Source organism: Sturnira hondurensis, unplaced genomic scaffold, assembly GCF_014824575.4.
Source record: "Sturnira hondurensis isolate 20B ecotype Veracruz unplaced genomic scaffold, ASM1482457v3 Scaffold0017746, whole genome shotgun sequence".
Taxonomy (NCBI): domain Eukaryota; kingdom Metazoa; phylum Chordata; class Mammalia; order Chiroptera; family Phyllostomidae; genus Sturnira; species Sturnira hondurensis.
This window is the reverse complement of record NW_028090377.1, coordinates 198242-216482: the sequence shown is the minus strand read 5'-3', so window position 1 is coordinate 216482 and position 18241 is coordinate 198242. Positions and strand designations below refer to the sequence as shown.

At 53.7% G+C, this 18241-nt stretch overlaps 1 protein-coding gene across 5 annotated transcripts in view; it reads right to left on the bottom strand.

The window, feature by feature from the left end:
* ARAP1 (ArfGAP with RhoGAP domain, ankyrin repeat and PH domain 1) overlaps positions 1-18241 on the bottom strand; it is a 69057-nt gene that overhangs the window by 30212 nt on the left and 20604 nt on the right. For all 5 annotated transcript variants that reach the window (XM_037068594.1, XM_037068598.1, XM_037068596.1 and 2 more), the window contains exons 3-9: positions 13774-14325; positions 2605-2771; positions 1948-2018; positions 1196-1326; positions 925-1080; positions 472-541; positions 82-202 (exon numbers count right to left, since the gene is read on the bottom strand). In XM_037068594.1, the coding sequence (XP_036924489.1) occupies positions 82-202; positions 472-541; positions 925-1080; positions 1196-1326; positions 1948-2018; positions 2605-2771; positions 13774-14282 (1225 nt within the window). In that variant the 5' untranslated portion in view covers positions 14283-14325. The remainder of the gene's footprint in view (positions 1-81; positions 203-471; positions 542-924; positions 1081-1195; positions 1327-1947; positions 2019-2604; positions 2772-13773; positions 14326-18241) is intronic.

Genomic DNA, 18241 nt, shown 5'->3' with positions numbered 1-18241 from the left:
TGCAGGGGAAGCAGAAGTACCCTGGTTCTCCCAGCCCTTATCCAGCCAAACTGCCAGCCTTCTTCCTGCCCCGCTCCCCACCATCACTCTCTGCCCGGAAGGCAAAGGTCCGGTTGTTCGTGATCACTTCAAACTTCTGGTCCCCAATGGCAGTCACACGGGAAATGCAGGCCACAGAGATAAAGCGCTTAGAGTAGGCATCCTGGGGAAGAGAGAGGAGCTGTACTGCCAATCTCCCTTGAGTCCCTCAACCTCCATTGAAATGAAGGCTACAGCCCCATCTCCCACAAGGACAACCCCTATGCTGACCGCGACCACAGTCCATAGCTGGCCGATGGGCCAGAAGAATACAGTTTAAGGAGTCAGAGTAGAGCGCTGGTGAGGACTCATCTGGGGAGGAACTCTGCCTGGGTTCAATGTCGGGCCAGGCTAGAATAGGAGGTTTGCATCAGGGACCAATATAGGCCTTACCTTGTTACTATCAAAGTATTGCAGGTAATTGGCATCCAGTCTCACCCATCGCTTCTGATATATATACGATCTGGAGAGGCAGAGGCAGAGGGACAACAGAGCAAAGGACCAGGCATTAGGGGAGAGACTCCAGGATTCCCCAGCCTGCTCTGGCAGCCACACACAAAGTTAGGAACAGCCAAGTCCAAGAGAGGAAGGATCCCAAATGCTCACTGGGAAGATGGACTTTGCCTACAGCAAGACTGACTGAAGTTAGACTCAAAGTAGGACTTCCCATTATTAAGGGTAATAAAACATAGGTCTTGTGGCAATTATTAATGGTTATAGTTGGCATGGAGGGAGTCCTGCTTAAATAGCTTTGGCCCCTCTGGTTTTTGGATCCAGGACACCAGTATACTAGAACAATGCACATGCCATTCAGAGCGCTAGCAAGACTCAACAGGCCTCACTCACCCCTGTGGTGGGTTCTTGTCCAGCCAGCCAGCCTTGATGACCTGTGTGGTAGGGGTGGGACCCCCAGGCAATCGATCCATGGGGTGGGGTGGAAGCTGGGGGATCAGGAGGCTGCCGGGCAAGGATATGCTCAGGTTGCTGGTGTGCCATCCACCACTGGAAGACAAAGAAAGGGAATGAGGGGGGGACCACGGTGAGGGCTCTGGGGAGTGGGGACTGAGGAGATGGGGATGTTGGTTGGGATAGCCACCCAAGAGAGGCAGACACTCACTTGGGGACGCCCTCGTAGGCATGGTCATCCTCTTCTTCATCTCCTTGGTCATCCCCCGACAGTTCCTCCCCCTCGCTCAGCAGACTGGCCACACGCACGGCACGTGGGACTGGGTTCACTGGAGGCTCCTCCTGCCCCCCCAGACCCACTCAGCGTCATGCTTCCCTTCAAGCCCCAGATAATACCCACTCAGGGGTTGCCACGCCCCCTCCTGTCCACTCCACTGTGGACCCGCACGACTTAGCACTTTCACTTCCGTTTCCTCACACTTCCCGCTTCCCACTGGTAGGCTGCACTGGGGCCCAGGGAGACAGGGCCACACCAGCCCAGATCTGAGACAAAGACCCAAACAAACAAACAAACAGAAAGATTCAGGATGAAGAGTGAAGACACTCAGAGAGGGGGTGCCATGGGAACACAGAAAGTGAAACGAAGACAGTGGAACAGATACCTTAAACAGCTATGCTCCGAACATTAAGGGAGAGAAGAGGCCACACACGACCACCCAGATGCAGCTGAAGACTCAGGCTGGAGCCACAAGCCAGACCCCCCAGGTTTCTGGCCCAGCACTGGGACTTGGGACCCTGTGCCTGACCCCTGGCCTTTGCATGGCAAATGAAGGGGGAAGGGAACTCTTCTAGGACGGTTGCCCATTCCCTATCAGGTGGTCCCCAGAGCCTGAAAGGCAGTGAGGCAGCCCTCCCTCCACACTGGCAGCAGACAGCCCAAACCCTCGCCATGGCCGGCCCCACCTTCTTGGTCATCACGCAGCCAGCTGGGGCTCCCGGCCCCTCCCCTGGGGCCTCATCGTAGTCAGAGTCATCTGGGGAGAGAGCGGTTGAGGAGGCTCAGAAGCAAGGAACTTGGCCTTCCCCCCCACCAAGGCACCCGGGACTGGCATCACAAAAGCCACCCTCAGCCCAAGAGAGACACTCCACGGCCTGGCCTGCTTTAAAAAAAAGGCACAGGGGACAGCAAGTGCTATTTATACTCTTGGCTTCATAGGACAGCACTGGAGGCGTCTGAACACCACAGGGAGGTCTGAAGAGGTGGCAACCTTGGGGGTCAGGGGTGGGGACTGTCTGAAAAAGGCTGCAAAAGGCAACATGAATGTCTGAAGATCTGAGGGGCAGCAAACCAACCATGAGCACGGAAAATACCCCGACTATAAACCATGGGCAACTCAGAAAGTCTGCCACGTGCCCACAACAGACAGTCTGTAGGCCAGATGAGTGCCTGCTGTCTCTCTTTGAGAAGGAAGAGAGGGATGCTTGCCTGTGCAGGGCCACACGGCGGGTCGTTGGCAGGCCCGACAGAAAGGGGAACGCACACCCTGCGTCCTCTTAGACTCCTCGGGGCCAGGGCCCAGGCCACCCACCCAGGGCCCTGGGCCTGGCTGTGGCACTCACCGAACTCTGGGAGCAGGCGAGGAGGCTTTGGGGGGACTTCTGGGGGACTGGGAGAAGGGGGCTGGGGGGGCTCCCAAGGGAAGCTGTCCAGGGGCTCCTTGGGTTCTGGCTGGGGAGAAGGTGATGGTGGCGATGACAGTAACTCCTCTTCCTCCTTGCAGGGAAGGCTGGGAACAGACCAAATGTTGGGCAATGAGGAATCAGCTCAGCACCGCTGAGTCACTGAGGGCCCTGAGTGAGGCAGGGCCTGGCTCAAACCCACGCCCCAGCTCACCTGAGCTGGGCAAAACTCACCTACCCCCGAAAACTCAGACAGGGCTGCCTCCATCCAGCCCTCCTCCACTCATCACCACCCCCAACCCTGCCCCAAACTCTGCAAGCCCCCCAAGGCCTAAAGCTTGGCTGCATCACTGTGACATGGTCACCTGCCCCCAGAGCTCTAGCTTTTAGCCACACGCGCCCACTGGGTCTGCACTCTAGAAGAGGAAGGCAGACTAGAACGGGGCGTGGGTGATTTACATCCTAGCCTGGGGAGACAGGGAAAGCCGGAAGACATGAAGCTTGAGCTGAGCTTTTAAAGGTAAGAAGTCATTTGTTGGCAAACAGCAGGGGCAGGGGTTGGGGAATGAAATGGGCATTGAGGCCAAGGAGCAGATCAAAGCCTCAGAAACTAGGTCCTGAGACCCTGAGTTGCAGGTCTCTCCCCCCCACCCCACCCCCCCGCCTTCAAGACCACCTTCTCTCCTCCTGGACACAAATGCTCACCACCCCCAGATGCCCTTGGACCTCTCAAGGTCACCTGATCCCACCACACTGCTCCTGCACACCTCTGCTATCACCCCCCCTGCAGCCCTTCCCTGACTCCCAAGGCCAGGTTCGAGGTCCCCCCAGCTCCCACAGGCACAGTGCTCCTGTCTGCCTGCCTCAGTGCAGATCACACTACTCCCTGAAGGCTGAACGCATCTCTCTTTGGCATCAAGAGAGGTGGCTTTGAACCTCGCCTCCCTCCTAAATTCTGTATGTCGTAAGCCCCTAACTTCTATGAACCTCATTGTCCTCTTCTGTAGAGTGGGGACTGTATCCCCAATCTGGCAGGACGATTGGAGGATCAACCAAGTCAGGGAGTGTCAGGGTGCACAGGGCCCGCCAGCTGGAACCAGCCGTCTGAGCCCTGCAGCCCTGGCCCCACCCACCATCTCTTCCAACTTCCGGGCCCAGGAGGAGCACCACGGTGCATGGGCAGTTTTCCCCTCCCATTATGTTCAGCCTGGTCGATTGCCCAATGTTCCTGGCAGTGACTGACAGTGTGACTACTACAAAAGCAAGGAAGGGCTGGGGTGTGACCATGACGTTGGCCTTTCCTCCTGCTGCTGCCTCTTCCGGGAATACCCTTCTCCCTGGTCTCCAACTAGGGGACGCCTACTCTCCTTTAACTCCAAACTCAGGTGCCCCTTCTCTGAAAGTCTTTCCTGACACCTCCTGCATGCTCCAACAGTCCCCACCCATGTTCGAATAAAAATTTTAAGTGTTTCCCTCCTTTGTGCCAGGTTGTGCTGGCATCTAAGCCAGAACCTGGACCCTGAACCCACAGCCCATGTGCTTCTCAGTACGCGTGACTAGTGTCGCCCTGTACTCGAATCGTCTCTTCTCCACGTGCAGGCAAAGAATGAAGGAAACTTCCTTTCTGTGTGAGAATCTGACCTTCCGCTAGCTTCCTCACTCCGTTTCCCTAGAAACCTGCTAAAGGTGGCACGTCAGCCATGTTCCGGGCCAACACTGCCTTTGGCAGGGGTGGCCTGAGTGAGGAACCGCACTGGGCTGGGAGAACCTGTTAAGTGGTCCCCCCCCACCCCCCCTGGTGAAGAACAGGAGCTCCGGGCCTCGCTGAGTGTGGTGGCTGGTGGCTGGGCACAGCCCACCCCAGGGCCTGATGCCACACCTGTGGGGGGTTTAGAAGACACACTGGCCCTTTGGGGCAAGGATTTTTAAGTCAGGGTGGCTCCAACATCTGTCCACTGTGAGTCTCAGTCCTTCACCCCTGAGCTGTCCCCTGGAAGGCCACAGAGAATGGCTCCTGGATGGCCATGTGGACAGTGGCAGTGACTGCTAAGAGGACCCCACAGCAGAGGAAAGCCTGTCAGTGGCCTGGTGGCCAGCTGATCCTTCCCTATAAGCTTCTCAGGGAATCTGATGCCAAGTGGGTGTATGGTGGTCTTGAGGGTAAGAATGTTCAGCTGGACCTAAGGAGACCTGCTGGCGGGTACTGCCCAGGCTGTCTCCCCACTTGACCCTGAGTCTCTTTAAGGCGGAGCCTGCACTGGACTTGATTCTTTATCCCCACAGTTCAGTACAGGGCCTGGCTGAGTCATCAATAAGAGTAAGTTGAATGTACAATTGGTGGACAGACAGATGGACGAATAGATGGATGGAACAAGTGGATGCAAGGATGAATGGGCGGATAGGTAGGTGGATACGATGTCCACAAGGAAGAGGGGGAAGCAAAGGAAAGGAAATGATGAATGATGATGGAGAGACTGAGTGAGTCCCTGCAGGCACGACCTGGGTGTGGCCCCAGCTGGTCGGGTACAATGCACTGGGAGACCCCTGGACAGGCAAAGCAACCCATCATACGCAGCTGCCCAGACTCCAAGAGAAGGCCCCTCGAGGGCAGGGCTCCAAGCTGTGGGGCCAGGACTGGTCAGGCTGGTGCAGGGGAGATGGGGACAGATTCTGCCACTTCCAACCAGGCAGAGCTGAGTGGGCCTGGCTCCCTGACCGCCCCCAGGACTGAGGGCCAGCACTGAGGGGAAACAGTGGCAACAAAGCATCCTTTGAGCCCAGTGGCCTCAGGCCTCCCGCCTCTGGCTCCCAGTCCTCCCCTTTCACTGTCCTGATTATCTTCAAAGGATCTGACCATCCTGGGGCCTCCCCAGCATGTGGGTCCTGAGGCAAATGCCACACTACCTTATTCACTAAGGTGGGCCAAGCACTCAGCAGGGATTAGTACACAAGTGAAGACCTACACTAATTTATTTGTATTAACATATGTATGTACACCTAGCCATCTTCAAAATACTTCACATGAGTTCATTCATTTACTCATCGCCAGAACTCTATAAGGTAAGGCTTATTGTTCTCCCCACTTTACAGATGAGGAAATTGAGGCACAGAGACACAAAGTAATTTGCCCTGCGTCCCACAGTCGGGACTAGATACCCAGGTAGCACCACAGCCTGTGAGCTCAACCACAGCCAGGATCTGAGGGCTCCTCTGAGGCCGGCTCCTCACGCCCAACCCTGACGCAGGATCCAAGCCGCTCTGGGGCTGACGTTTGGTCCAAGAGGGGATGTGATCACAGCTCTGATGACTGCTGTAACCATGGAAAGAAGGGAGAGGGGGACAGATACAAAGGGATCTTCTTCCAGCCGAGCTTTTACAGGAAAAAGACTGTGTGTCAAGAAGGTGGGAGCAAGGGGACCTTTCATGAACCTCCATACTTCACTGTAGCCACCTCCTCCAGGAAGCTGCCTGGCTGACCCCTGCTTGCCTACCACAGGGAACCAGGCCATGCTGAGTCAGGACTGAGCCCAGAAAAGGAGAAGTGGAGTTCGGAAGGTACGGCATGTGGGAAAACCCCAGGGGAAGGGGCAGAGGCCACAGAGTGCTCTCTCCCCAGCTGGAGTCCTGGCCATGCAGTGCCTGCATCTGATCCCTCGGCCCCAGGCCCAGCTCCAATCTGCAGCTGAGGCCCAGATGGGATGTTTCTCACTAACCTATGACCAACTATATGAAGACATCAGCTCCAACCCTAAGCATGTGCTCAGTAGCCCTATCGCCAAGCTTTTGCTAGAACAGCTTCCTCTTCCTCACTGCCCTCTCCCTACCATCTCAGTCCATGGAAAGCCCATCTGTACCTCAAAATACAGCTCAAGGGACCTGGCCTCTAGGCAGCTCTGAGATACCAATCCAGAGCTGCTCTCCCCTGGCCCCCACCCTTGGTTCCCCTGCTCCTTCAGCCTCTTTCTCCTCTATCCAAGTGACACGCGGACCCACCCACTCTCCCCACTATGTCCACAGCAAGACTGGGCACTCATGGACAGAGGTTGACCCACCCCAGCCTGGGCCCTCAGCCTAAGGTTTGTCTTACCGGATTAGGGCAAATTACACAGAGCCACCCTTACACCTCAGGGTTGGGGCACATGTGAGGGACCCAAACCAGAATGGGTAAGAGCAGGGGGACCACATAACTGATCGCATAAACCAGAGCATGTCTGAGAGTTAAAGGAGACACTGTTCATAACTATGTCAGGGAAGAGGTGTAAACTGGGCTGTCCCGGGCAAAAATGAGATGTGCGGCCACTCCTGCTAACAGAGCGTTGGAGCCAGGCAGACCTGGCTTGAGTTCTGCCTTGACCGCTCAGCAGTCCGTGACCTCACAAAGCAGGTCACTTCATCCCTGAGTTTCAGTTTCCTGTCTGGTCTGCTTCCAGGGTTATTTACCACTCAGTAAGGAGAGCCACTCCCATTTGTCATCAGCACAGATTTCTCCCCTGGCTGTGGCTGAAGGAGGCTCGGGCCCCACGTGCTGGGCCAGGAACCCACCTGCTTCAGAGCCTCCTCTTCCAGGGCAGCCCTTGGTTCTCCCTTCACATCTTTCTGTCTACATCAATCTCTAGCAAAAGGAACTAGGCCTCACCACAAGCGCAGGTGGGCCACAGAGCAGGGCGATCTGACTACCTCAGGCTGGCCTTGCATTCTCCACCTACTCACATTCCAGCCATCCAAAAGACTGAGCTGCACTGCACAAATGCATACCTCCAGGTCTTTGTATGTGCTGTTCCTTCCACCTAGAATACCCTTCCCTGTCCAGCCAGCTCCTACTGCTCCTTTAAGGAATCCAAATCATCCTCCACTTTGTGCCTCTTCTCATGCCCCAGGCTGGGTTGGTGCCCCCTTGGGGCTCTTCTAGCCTCCACACTTCTGGTCTTTCAGTATAGTTGTGTCTGTCCATATTTGCTTCACTGAACCGACCAAGGACCAAGAACCCAGGCCTGCACCCTGTCCTGGCATTGGGACCTTCCCCCTAGAGCCTGACACAGGCCTCAGAGAGACCCAGGCCAATCCCAGCCCCTGGACTCTCACCAGCAGGGCCAAGAAATGGGGTCAGGCCCAGTGATCTGGGCACCCCTGTCTCCTACCCTGACCTCCCCTTCCTACAAGGAAGACTTCCCAGCTGCCTGCTTCCTCATTTGGTCCCTGGCTGCACAAGGCCCAGGCCTTAGTCCTTTACTTCTTACTTCCTCTGCAGCTACCCTTGTCCTTCTTTCTTCATAATGAGGCCCAAAGGCCACTGCCTCCAGCATGGTTATGCTCTGTTAACTTCTGCTCAGGCCATAGCACAGAAAACTCTTCCTGGTGCTCCACTTGCTTAGATGTGGTATCTGCAGCTTTTGCACATGCCATGAGCCTCCTCAGACCGAGCCCTCTCTATGCTGCAGTGCCACCCAACGCTGAGGGGGCTTCAGCAAGTGTGCTGAGTGACTGAATGGTCACCATCCCCTCACGTCCAAATCATCTGAGGTTAGCAGTTCCTCAGTTTCCTCACTGTTCCACAGAGCAATGCCCAACTAACCTGGCATCTATCCTCGCCCAAGTAAGGTTTCACCCAGCTTTTAGCACTCTCCCCACAACAAGAGCTACCACTTGCTAAGTACCCGCTATGTGCCAGGCATTCTGCTGGGGACCTGTTTTCATTTGATCCCCACAATGACCCAGATCATCAATTCTGCTGTGCTCAGATACGCCTCCTCCTCCAGGAAGTCCACCCAATTGCTCCCCTCTCTAGCTTCACATAGCCTGTTGAGCCCTTCACGGCTCATCTACCACCAGGGCTACCACTGAGCTTCCTCTCAGGCCAGCCCTGCTGTCTGGGCAGGAGGAGGCAGAGGCCTGGATCTCCCACAGCAGCTCTACGTGTTTCTCAGGCCTGGCCCTGTGCTGACTCCAGAGGGTAGCAGGGGAGGAAACTCAGCCCTCAAGGAGCTCACACTCTACTGAACCCCTTCCCCCATCCAAACTGCCCAGCCCAGGGCTGGCCTGACAGGAGAAAGTGCAGACACCCACTGAGCCCTATGGAAGATGAGCCAACGGGGCAGGGAAGGGCTGGGAGTACCGACAGGACCTGGTTAGAGGCATCTCTATGTCCCCAGTGACCCAAGTACAGGGCTCTTGAGTGCATTAGAGAACCACAGCAACTGGGGGTGGAGGTGCCAGGGGAGGCCAGCCCTGCCCCCCAAAACACAGGCACTCACCACACTACCAGTCCTGGGGAGGAGAGGTAAGGACCAGGCCAACCAAATGGCAGCCCTCTGCAGGTTTTCCTGTCATCCTGGACTGGGGCAGAAGGTGAGGGGTGGGAAGGGCAAGGGTGTTCAGGCGGGAGCTGCCCAGAGCCACAGCACTCTTGAACTTGACTTTGAGAGAAGCCCATTTCTCTCAAAGAGAAGCCTCCTGAGAGAATCCTCAGTGGCATGTTGGGAGCTAGAACTGAGGAGATCAGCATCAAGTCCCTAAAGGGCAGAAACCCCACGGGGGAGCCATCTGTGTGGCCTGGCAAGCAGGTTCCGCGGGCTCCCTGTGGACCCAGGAGGCAGGCTTATGCAGAGATGGAAAACTGGAATGCCCAAGGCATTGGGAAGGAAGAGGAAAGGGGAGAAAAGGAAAGAGCAAGAGAAAAACAGAAAATGTGGAAAAAGTGAGAGAAAAGAGAAAATCTGAAGAGGAAAAGAGGGAATGGGGAGAAGAGCACCACAGAAAACAGCAGAGAGGAGACGGGCAGACAAAGAGGGGCTCCTGCCCCTCCTGCCCTCCGTGAGGCCTCCCCTCCCCCCAGCGGCCCCTTGCTCACCCTCAGATGCCTGCCGGGTCCTGAGGACTCCCACAGCTTTGGCCAGGTGGGGCCAGCATGTGCCCAAGTATGTTGTGTGCCTGCCCCGGCAGCTCACGGCCAACCTGGGTTGGTCTCGCAGAAAGCTTGGCACCTGCTCCCTGGGTGTGTTTGAGACTAAATCTGGGTCCAAGTATGGCTCTGTGTGCCTCTGTCACTGAGTGCCTCTGATCACTTGTGTGAGTGTTTCTGTGTATAACTGTGGATCTGTCTCAGAGGAGTGAGTGTGCATGTGTGTGTGTGTCTCTGCATCCAGCCCTAGCTTCCCTTGGCTTCCTGCTCTCCGCCTCCCCCAACCCCGGCAGCCCTGGTCAAAACACACTTCCTGAAAACACTGACTGAGAAAGAGAGAAAAGTCACCCAGAATCCCCTGGGCCAGACACTTCCTCCCGATCCGGGGACACCCCCCTCCAATCCCCACCCCAGGCTGGAATGGAACAGACCACCCCAGTGCCATCAAGCAGGGACTTACTGACTGGATGTCCAGGAAGCTCTGGCCCTGGCTGGCCCCTACCCACCCCCAACAAAGAAGCCTAGAGAGGCTGGGAAAGAGGTTCTTTGAAGGGAGCAAGTTCTGCCACAGCAACAAGTGATCAGCCTTCAGGAAGATCAGGGATTGGCTGGGCTGTGGGCAGTCAAAGGCACAGGTAGGAGGCCCTGCAGTGTGACTCCAGATGACAGCTGCCCCCTCCAGGCAAATACTCCATCTTCCCCAGGTATCTCCAGGCATCCAGTGTCAGGGGAGGAAACTGAGACCCAGATCAGTACAGGAAGGCCTCTATGAAGTGACCCTGGAACCCTGGATCAGAATTGATCCCTGTCCCACTCTCAGGGAAGAAGGCTCAAGGGTTCACATAAACAAGACTCAGAGCTGGGCAGACTGGGCCCCAGGCCGGGAGCAGAGTCTGAACCTCAGCTTCCATCTTCGGGGCTACATAACTGAGCAAATTTCTCAGCATCTCTGGACCCATTAGTAAGTTCCCTACTACAGTCTTAAATAAGACTGTGGGGACCTCCCAGGCCAGACAGAATGGTGAGCCCAATTCTAAGAGTCCTGCCCCAGCCGAAGCAAGGTGAAAAGGACCCGCCACCGCTGGTTTTCTGCCTCCTTCCTTTGAGGGCCTCTCCTTTCTGAGACATCTGGATCGACGCAGGTTGGGTGGTGAGACGGGACCTGCGTGGTGAGCTCAGGGCCCTCTAACCCTCTCACTCAGTGCCCCACGGGCACTGAGGGCAGCAGTACAGAGGCTCACACAGGCTCCGTCCACCCACTCACACAACAGACACTTTCTCAGTGCCTGTTAGGCACCTGGCGCTGTTTTGGATGGTAAGGATTCGTCAGCACAGAAAACCAAAAAGGCTCTCAGCCCTAACGGAGCTGACATTCCAGGGGATTCCTCTTGACCTCACCTGCGTGCACACACACATATACACACTCGTTCATACCTGACAATACATAAATACCACACTGGCCACTTCACCACCGGCCCAGAAATTAGCATTCAAAAATAGACTCACGTTGATGGAGTCCCCACTCCATGAGCCCGCGTGGGCACATACATGTGCATGGGGCCCTGGGGAACTCATAAGGCACCACTGAAATGGCATATCAGGATCACACACCACCTCCCTTAGAACCTGTCAGATATGTAAATGCAGACACACAACTACCCTGACAGCGTGCACAAACATGCACAAACTGGCCAGGCATGCCCTCATATGGAGTTACTATCTCAAGAATATACACATGCACACACAGCATACGATCCCCAATTCCGCTGGGGGCCTGGTGATAGGCTGCAGTTAGGCAGAAGGGTTCGCTTAGCCACCACATAATCTGGTGTAAGAGGCCCTAAGATAGAGTGAGGTTCCCATCACCAGAGGGTGCGAGCATGAACAGGAAGGTCATACCAGGAAGTAGGACTCCTGCAAGTGGGGCAGGTCAGGCCAGGCTGAGCAGTCTCCCGCCATGTACCGTGAAGCCCGGGGTTACTACAGGAACAGGGTGTGAGGGGATGGAGTAGCCAGTCGGGCTCCATCCTGGCTCCTACCGTGCCCAGCTTTCGCCTGGTACACATACATGAGGCTCCATCTGCCGTGAATTTTTCTACCACTTTAAAGCCTCTGTACACCCTGGGAACGCTAGGAGTACACGTGCCCACAGTTCCCAATTCCAGAGGCCCCAGAAGCCAGGAAGCCTGGCTTGGCAGCCCACCACAATCTGCCCTAAGGAATAGTCCCAAACTGTGCGGAGTAATTATCTACAGATTCTCTCAGCACGGAATGAACTTCAGGAATGACCCTCTCACTACAAGGAGCCAGATTCCTAACCATGGGCACGTGGCCTCCCCCGCAGCTTGGCTACGTGGCTAAGTTCAAACAGGCCCTGAGAGTAGGGGCTGGCACCCTGTGGAGTACACAGACTTTTACTGTACCAGAGAGTCTTCCGAACTCAGCGGTCAGCACCAGAAGGACCGTGACAGGCCAAGGGGGGAACCTGATGGGGAAATAAGCCCAGAGGGGCAGCTCCTAATAGGAGTCACAAAGCTAGCTGGGCCTGCCCCAGGTATCCTGCCTCCTAAGCAGGAATCCAGACCCCCACCACTCCACTGGGGGTTTGCCTCCTCAGCCTTCGTGAAGTCCCCGTGAACAGGGCCCTACCTCCTTCCCTTGTTTACCCATTCTTATACCCCCAGAGACAGACACACAGACACCACCCCGCCAATCCTGATGATGGAGTTGAAGGAAAGTACTCCTGCATGCAGGACAATAGCCACTAGAGGGCGGAGTAGCACCAAGAAACTCCCACCTAGGCTGGGAGTCAGGCTCCTCCTGGGGGACCCCAGCACCATCCCCAGTTGCATGAACCCAGGAAAGCCACAAACCCTTTCTGTGCTTCCACTAATCAAACTTCAAAACACCACAGCCCTGGCTGGCCTTCAAGGCCCCTTACTCAATGCCTCTCTCTGGGTGAGGAAAACCTCCCAGGCCCTCCCCACAGGGGTGGGATCCCTAAGCATGTACTTGGCATAGATCTAGTCAGTGCCCCCCTCCCTTCTCTGAGTCTGTTTCTCTGCTTGAAAACAGGACATGAATCCCCCAGAGAGTCTGCTGCAGGGATCAAATGAGATCATATAAGCAAAGCACTCATCACAGCCCAACAATAATATAGGGGCCAGGAGACCTCTCACTGCACATCTCTTCCTCCTCCAAGAAGTCTTCCCAGATTAGGCTGACTAGGTCTGAGCGCTGCAATGAATCTCCATTACACCCCTGAGCACATATCCAACCCCATCTGGGAATGCTCCCTTCCTGGCTGGGCACCCCAGCAAAGGAAGAAAGGGAGGGCATATGTGAAAAAATTTTAAGTGACATGTCCACAGAAATAAGAGGAAACTCAGAAAAAAAAAAACACAAAGAATTCCAGGAGCCAGGAGGCGAGAAAACAATTCTGAGGAGAGAAGTAGGCTGAGGCCAGAGAAGCGTCCCTAGGATTTGGCAGCCTGTGGCAGGAGCAGTAAAAAGAGGAAAGACGGGGCATGAGCACAAGACCCTGGGCAGGCCCTGCTCCCCGACAAGCTCATCACCCGAGACTCCCCGCTTCCCCCACATGCTACCCGCTGACTCCAGAACACACCCGATCACCCACAGCAGGCCCCAACCTGAACTCTAGACTCCCTCCCGCACTAACTTCTGTCCCTGGGTCCCCAGATCAGTGATGGCACCCGTGTCCACCTAAGACGCAAACCTGCACACCCCTATGGCTCCCCAGGACCTCTCCACTCATACCCTGGCTGGCCTCAAGTCCTGTCCACTCCAGAAACAACATCTCACTGCAGTCCGTCTACTTTTCTCACACAGCCTGCGTGGGGGGCCCTCCCTTGGCCCCGTGTCTTACTGGTCTCCTAGGTCCTCTCCCATCAACCTCAGCAGCAGCCGGAGTCATCCTTTCGGCACTCAGCTTTCATCAGATCACTCTGCTTTAAACCTTCGAAGCACATCCCACGAGCACCATTGACAAGCCTTACCCTCACTCGCCCGCCAGTTCAGCACAGGGTCTGCCCAGAGTAACCCAGAAAGTGCCCCCTACCTCTGAGCTTTGCACACGTTGTTCCCTCCACTGCAGTGCCTTTGTTATTACAGTGCCCAAAGCCACAAATTCCCCTTCCACCCTCCAGGATCCTCTGCTTGTGCACCTCCCATCCTGGATGGTATCCACTCACCTCACAGGTGGACGGGGGGACCCAGTGCGAGGAGGCACAGGTGGAAGACTTAGCTCTGCCAAGTGCCGCTTGGCAGGCAGCGGGGGCAGCACCGGATTTGGGACGGCTGTGGATGGGGCAGAGAAGCAGGCAGGAGGAAGGCAGCTCCTCCGTGGCGGGATGGGTGGGACAGTGGGTAGTCCCTCATCTTCACCAGCTGTGGGCAGTGGCTCAGGTGGAGTGGTGGGTGCAGGGGGTGGGCGGAAGATATGACGCTTCATGGGCACGGGCCGTGGGGTGGGGCGGGGGGCCGGGGTTGGGGGCGCATGGGCACGGAGCAGGCCAGCCAGGATGCGGCGGCGGTGGCCTGGCAGCAGCACGCCCATGGCCACCAGGCGAGCATCACTGAGGCCTTGGCAATCTGTGGCCCGCACCAGTCCGTAATGCTCAAAGAGCCCAGTGTACTGCTCCAGGTGCAGGGCCTGCAGCCACTCAGCCACCGACAAGGCTGCATCTACCGCCTCTGTCATGGTTCCTGGCAACGGAGGCCAGCCAGCAGGGCTCTGCTCAGACCTGGAACAGATAGACGGGCATGGGTCAGAGGAAGTGGCATGGCTGCCCGGGTGCAGCTCCCCAACCAGCCTCCTTCTGTGGTTCTCCCATACCATGGGGTCAAGCTCTGTCCTTGAGCTTTCTCCCCTGTGCCCCATGTGCCAGGCAAGGCCAGGTACTGCCAGGACTCTGGACACACAGGCTTTTTCCTCTGCCTGAAACAGCCACCCCCACCCCACCCCACCCCTGTGGGTGCCTAGCATTCAGTTCATGTCTCCTCTAGGAGGCCCTCCAGGACCTCCTGAGTACCACCCTTCACCCCCAACCACAGCCTCAGCCATGCTGTGAGGCTGGCCAGTGTCTGTGTCTTGCACGCACACACACACACACCCTTCTGCCCCCTGCAAGACCGAGGCAAGGTCTCACTTCCTTCTGAGGGCCAGGTACCAGCTAAGGGCCAGGCAGAGTGGCTCAGTGAGTACAGTTGGGATTGAGAAAGATCAATGCTGGCCCAGGCTGGGGGTTGAGCCTCATCCCACCTCATGGCCTTGGAGGAAGTAGGATGCTCCAGGAGGTGAGTCAACCCGGCATCACACAGGCTGATGTGTGATGGCCCAACGAGTGAGCAACCCCTCTCACCACCAAGGAGGAAAGGAGTAACGTATGGGAAAGGCCATTCATTCGTTTGTTCATCCAAAACGGCCTTGCACTGGGCAGTGGGGACTCAGGTCCCACCCCTTGGCAAGAGCCAAGAAACAGACAACGTAAAGAGGTGATGATTAACAGACCAAAAGAAAGAAGTCATCCAATCGCCTCCACAGGCACAAAAGAGGCATATAATACAAAACTCAACACCCAGTGTACTTAACAAGTAAGAATAGAACGATACTTGCTTAACCAGCATCCTGCTTAACGAAAAAGCAGTAGAAAAACTTCCATTAAAGTCAAGAATGAGACAATGATATCCATTTCACTACTACTGCTATTATCATTGCTCTCCACATCGCTCTGGAAGTTCTAAAGGCTAAAAATAAATAAGAGATGGGGGTAAATGCAGACAACTGTACTTGAACAACAATAAAAAATTCTTATTAAAAAGTTTAATTCTTTATTTATTGTGAAATAAATAAGAAGTTATAAAGACTAGGAAGAGATAAGTGATCTATTAGTTACCAATAACATAAATTTTGAATTGGAAAACCCAAGAAACTCAACTGAGAAACTATTAAAACCAATAAAAGAATTTAGTAAAATTAGTTGGGTTCAAAAGTAATGCAACAGAAATCAATACTTTTAAGCAATAACCAGGTAAAAACCAGGATGAAAGGCCCCGTTTACAATAGCATTGTAAAATCTAAATCTCCAATCAACTTAACGAGAAGCACACGAGACCTGCAGGGAGAGATCACTGGGGAGTGGAGGATGACCTGGAGCAGTGGAAGCACACAATATGCACCGGGACAGAGGACAACAAAAAGATAGCGATTCCTTCTCATTTACAAATCTGCACAATCCTATTAAATACACACAGAATTTTTTGGTTTTAGTTTGACAAGCTGGCTTGAAAGTCAACATGGAAAAATAAACAAGCCAGAATATCCTGGAAAACTGTGGAAGTGGAGGGGTGAGAGAAAGAAAGCGTGACGAGTAAGAATCAGCCTCACTACCTATTAAAGTGTATAAAGCCTCGGTCATTAAAACAGTCCCAGCAGCCCTCTGTATTTTCCATCCGCCATTGGGAGTCTGCAGATGCAGAGGGCTGACTGTGTGCACTGATCTACGCTGTTTTAATGAGAGACTTGAGCACCCCTGTACTATGGTGTCACAGAGGGCTTTGGAACCCATTCCTCAGGGGTACCCAGGGATGATTATGACTGTACATGTTACCAGCACCTGGACAGAAAGATTAAACAGAACAGATAATTTCAAAATAAACCCAAATGCATAGAAGAATGTAGCATACAACAAAACAAATTTGAACCAAACGGATTATCAAGTGGTTGGGATACCTGTAGAACAATCTAGAAACAAACAAAGTTGGATCCTTCCCTACCTCACAACTTAACTTACAACAGGACAAATTACAGAAGAATCCAAGATTTGGTTATAAAAAGGGCCATAAAAGGATTTTAAGACTCATCTCAGAAAGCAAAAAGGCTTTTGGAAATGACACAGACCTGGAAGGGTAAAGAAAGAAATGAAAAATTCAACTACATAAACATCAAACATTCCCGCATGATAAAAAGCACTGTAAGCAAAGGCAAAAGATAAATGACAAACTAGGGGCAATCTGCCATTCATTTCCCAAACACCGTTTCCCAAAAACTGAAAATCACCTAAAAATAGGAAACAGATCAATAACCTGAAAGAAAAACAAGCAAAGGATATGAACAGAGAAATTCACCAAAAGGAAACTATAAATGGCTCTGAAACACATGAAAAGAGCCACACTGCCCACACTCAGCGGTGACAGGCAGGCTAGACGCCTCCGGGAAGGGCAAGGTCACAGCAGGTGTGAAACCCCGGAACTCCGTCCCTCGCGCCCGGCCGTCCCTGGACGCTCACCCTGCAGTGGTGCTGGCACACGCCCAAAATGGCACTTACCGACTGTGTGGCTATAACGCTGTGCAGAATAACAAAAGGATGGAGACAATCAGAACCTCCATAAGACAGAGGACAGTTAACTAAATTACAGTGCAGTCATACAGAATACTGAGCTGATACACAGAATGAGGAAACTCCTCCAAAATACGCTGTTTATGAGTGACTAAAGAAAGGCACAAAACACTATGTATAACATTCTGCCTTTCATGGGTGGAAAGGAAAAACCAAGGGAGAGGATGGAACAGTGCGCATCTACTGGCAGATGCACACGGTATCTCTGAAAGATACACAGGAGACAAGGTGATGCTGGCTGCCCGGAGGGAGATGAGGGCCAGCGGACAGGAGGGAGCAAGCACAGAGCCAGGCTTCCCTGGGCCTGAAGCTGATACAACTCGGAGGTTCCCTTTAAGAAAAAGAATACCAAATATTTTAACTTACCACTTCACAATATATATGTCAAATCATTATTATAATGCCTGAACCTAATATAATGTTATGTGTCAGTGAAATCTTCGTTAACATTTTTTAATTAAAAAAAAAGAATACCTTACTTTTGCACAGATTTACAAAAACACATGACTGCAGACACACACTGGCAGGCCCCGCCCTGGGAGCCCGCCCTGGACTGGTGGGGGTGGGCCTTTCCACTCCACAGATTTTTCCATCACCTAAATTTTGAACTATGTGAATATTTTTTAAAAGGTTAATGAGAGACCCAAAGGAAGACACAAACAGAAACACACTGGATGTCTTAGATAGGCCAGCTCTCAACATAAAGCCACTGGTTCTTCCGGAGTTAGACTAACTCTGGAAGGATAAGAGTGGAAGGAAGGGGAAGGGACTAGTCTAGGAATATGTATGAATGACTCATGGACATGGACATGGACATGGACATGGACATGCACCGGGCGGGGACTAACTGTAGGAGCAGGGGTGGGGTGGGCAGAGGACAGCGAAGGGGAAAAATTGTGACAACTGTAACAGAACAACAATAAAGTACATATTATGAGTGAGTGAATGAATAAATAAATGAATAAAATGACCCGGTAGCAAAGTCTAAAGTACAGGTAGCCCTGACTGGTGTGGCTCAGTGGCTTGGGTGTCCTGCAAACCAAGAGGTTGAAAGGTCACCAGTAGGATTCCCGGTCAGGGCTGGTTGTGGGCCAGGTCCCTGGCTCGGGGTATGTGAGAGGCAACCAATGAATATTTCTCTCCCTTTCTTTCCCTCTCTCTAAAAATAACCAAATAAAATCTTTTTTTAAGTTTAAAAAATAAAGTGCATGTAAAATGATACTAAAGATAAGTGAAAAAGCAAGATCCAGAAGAACGTTTT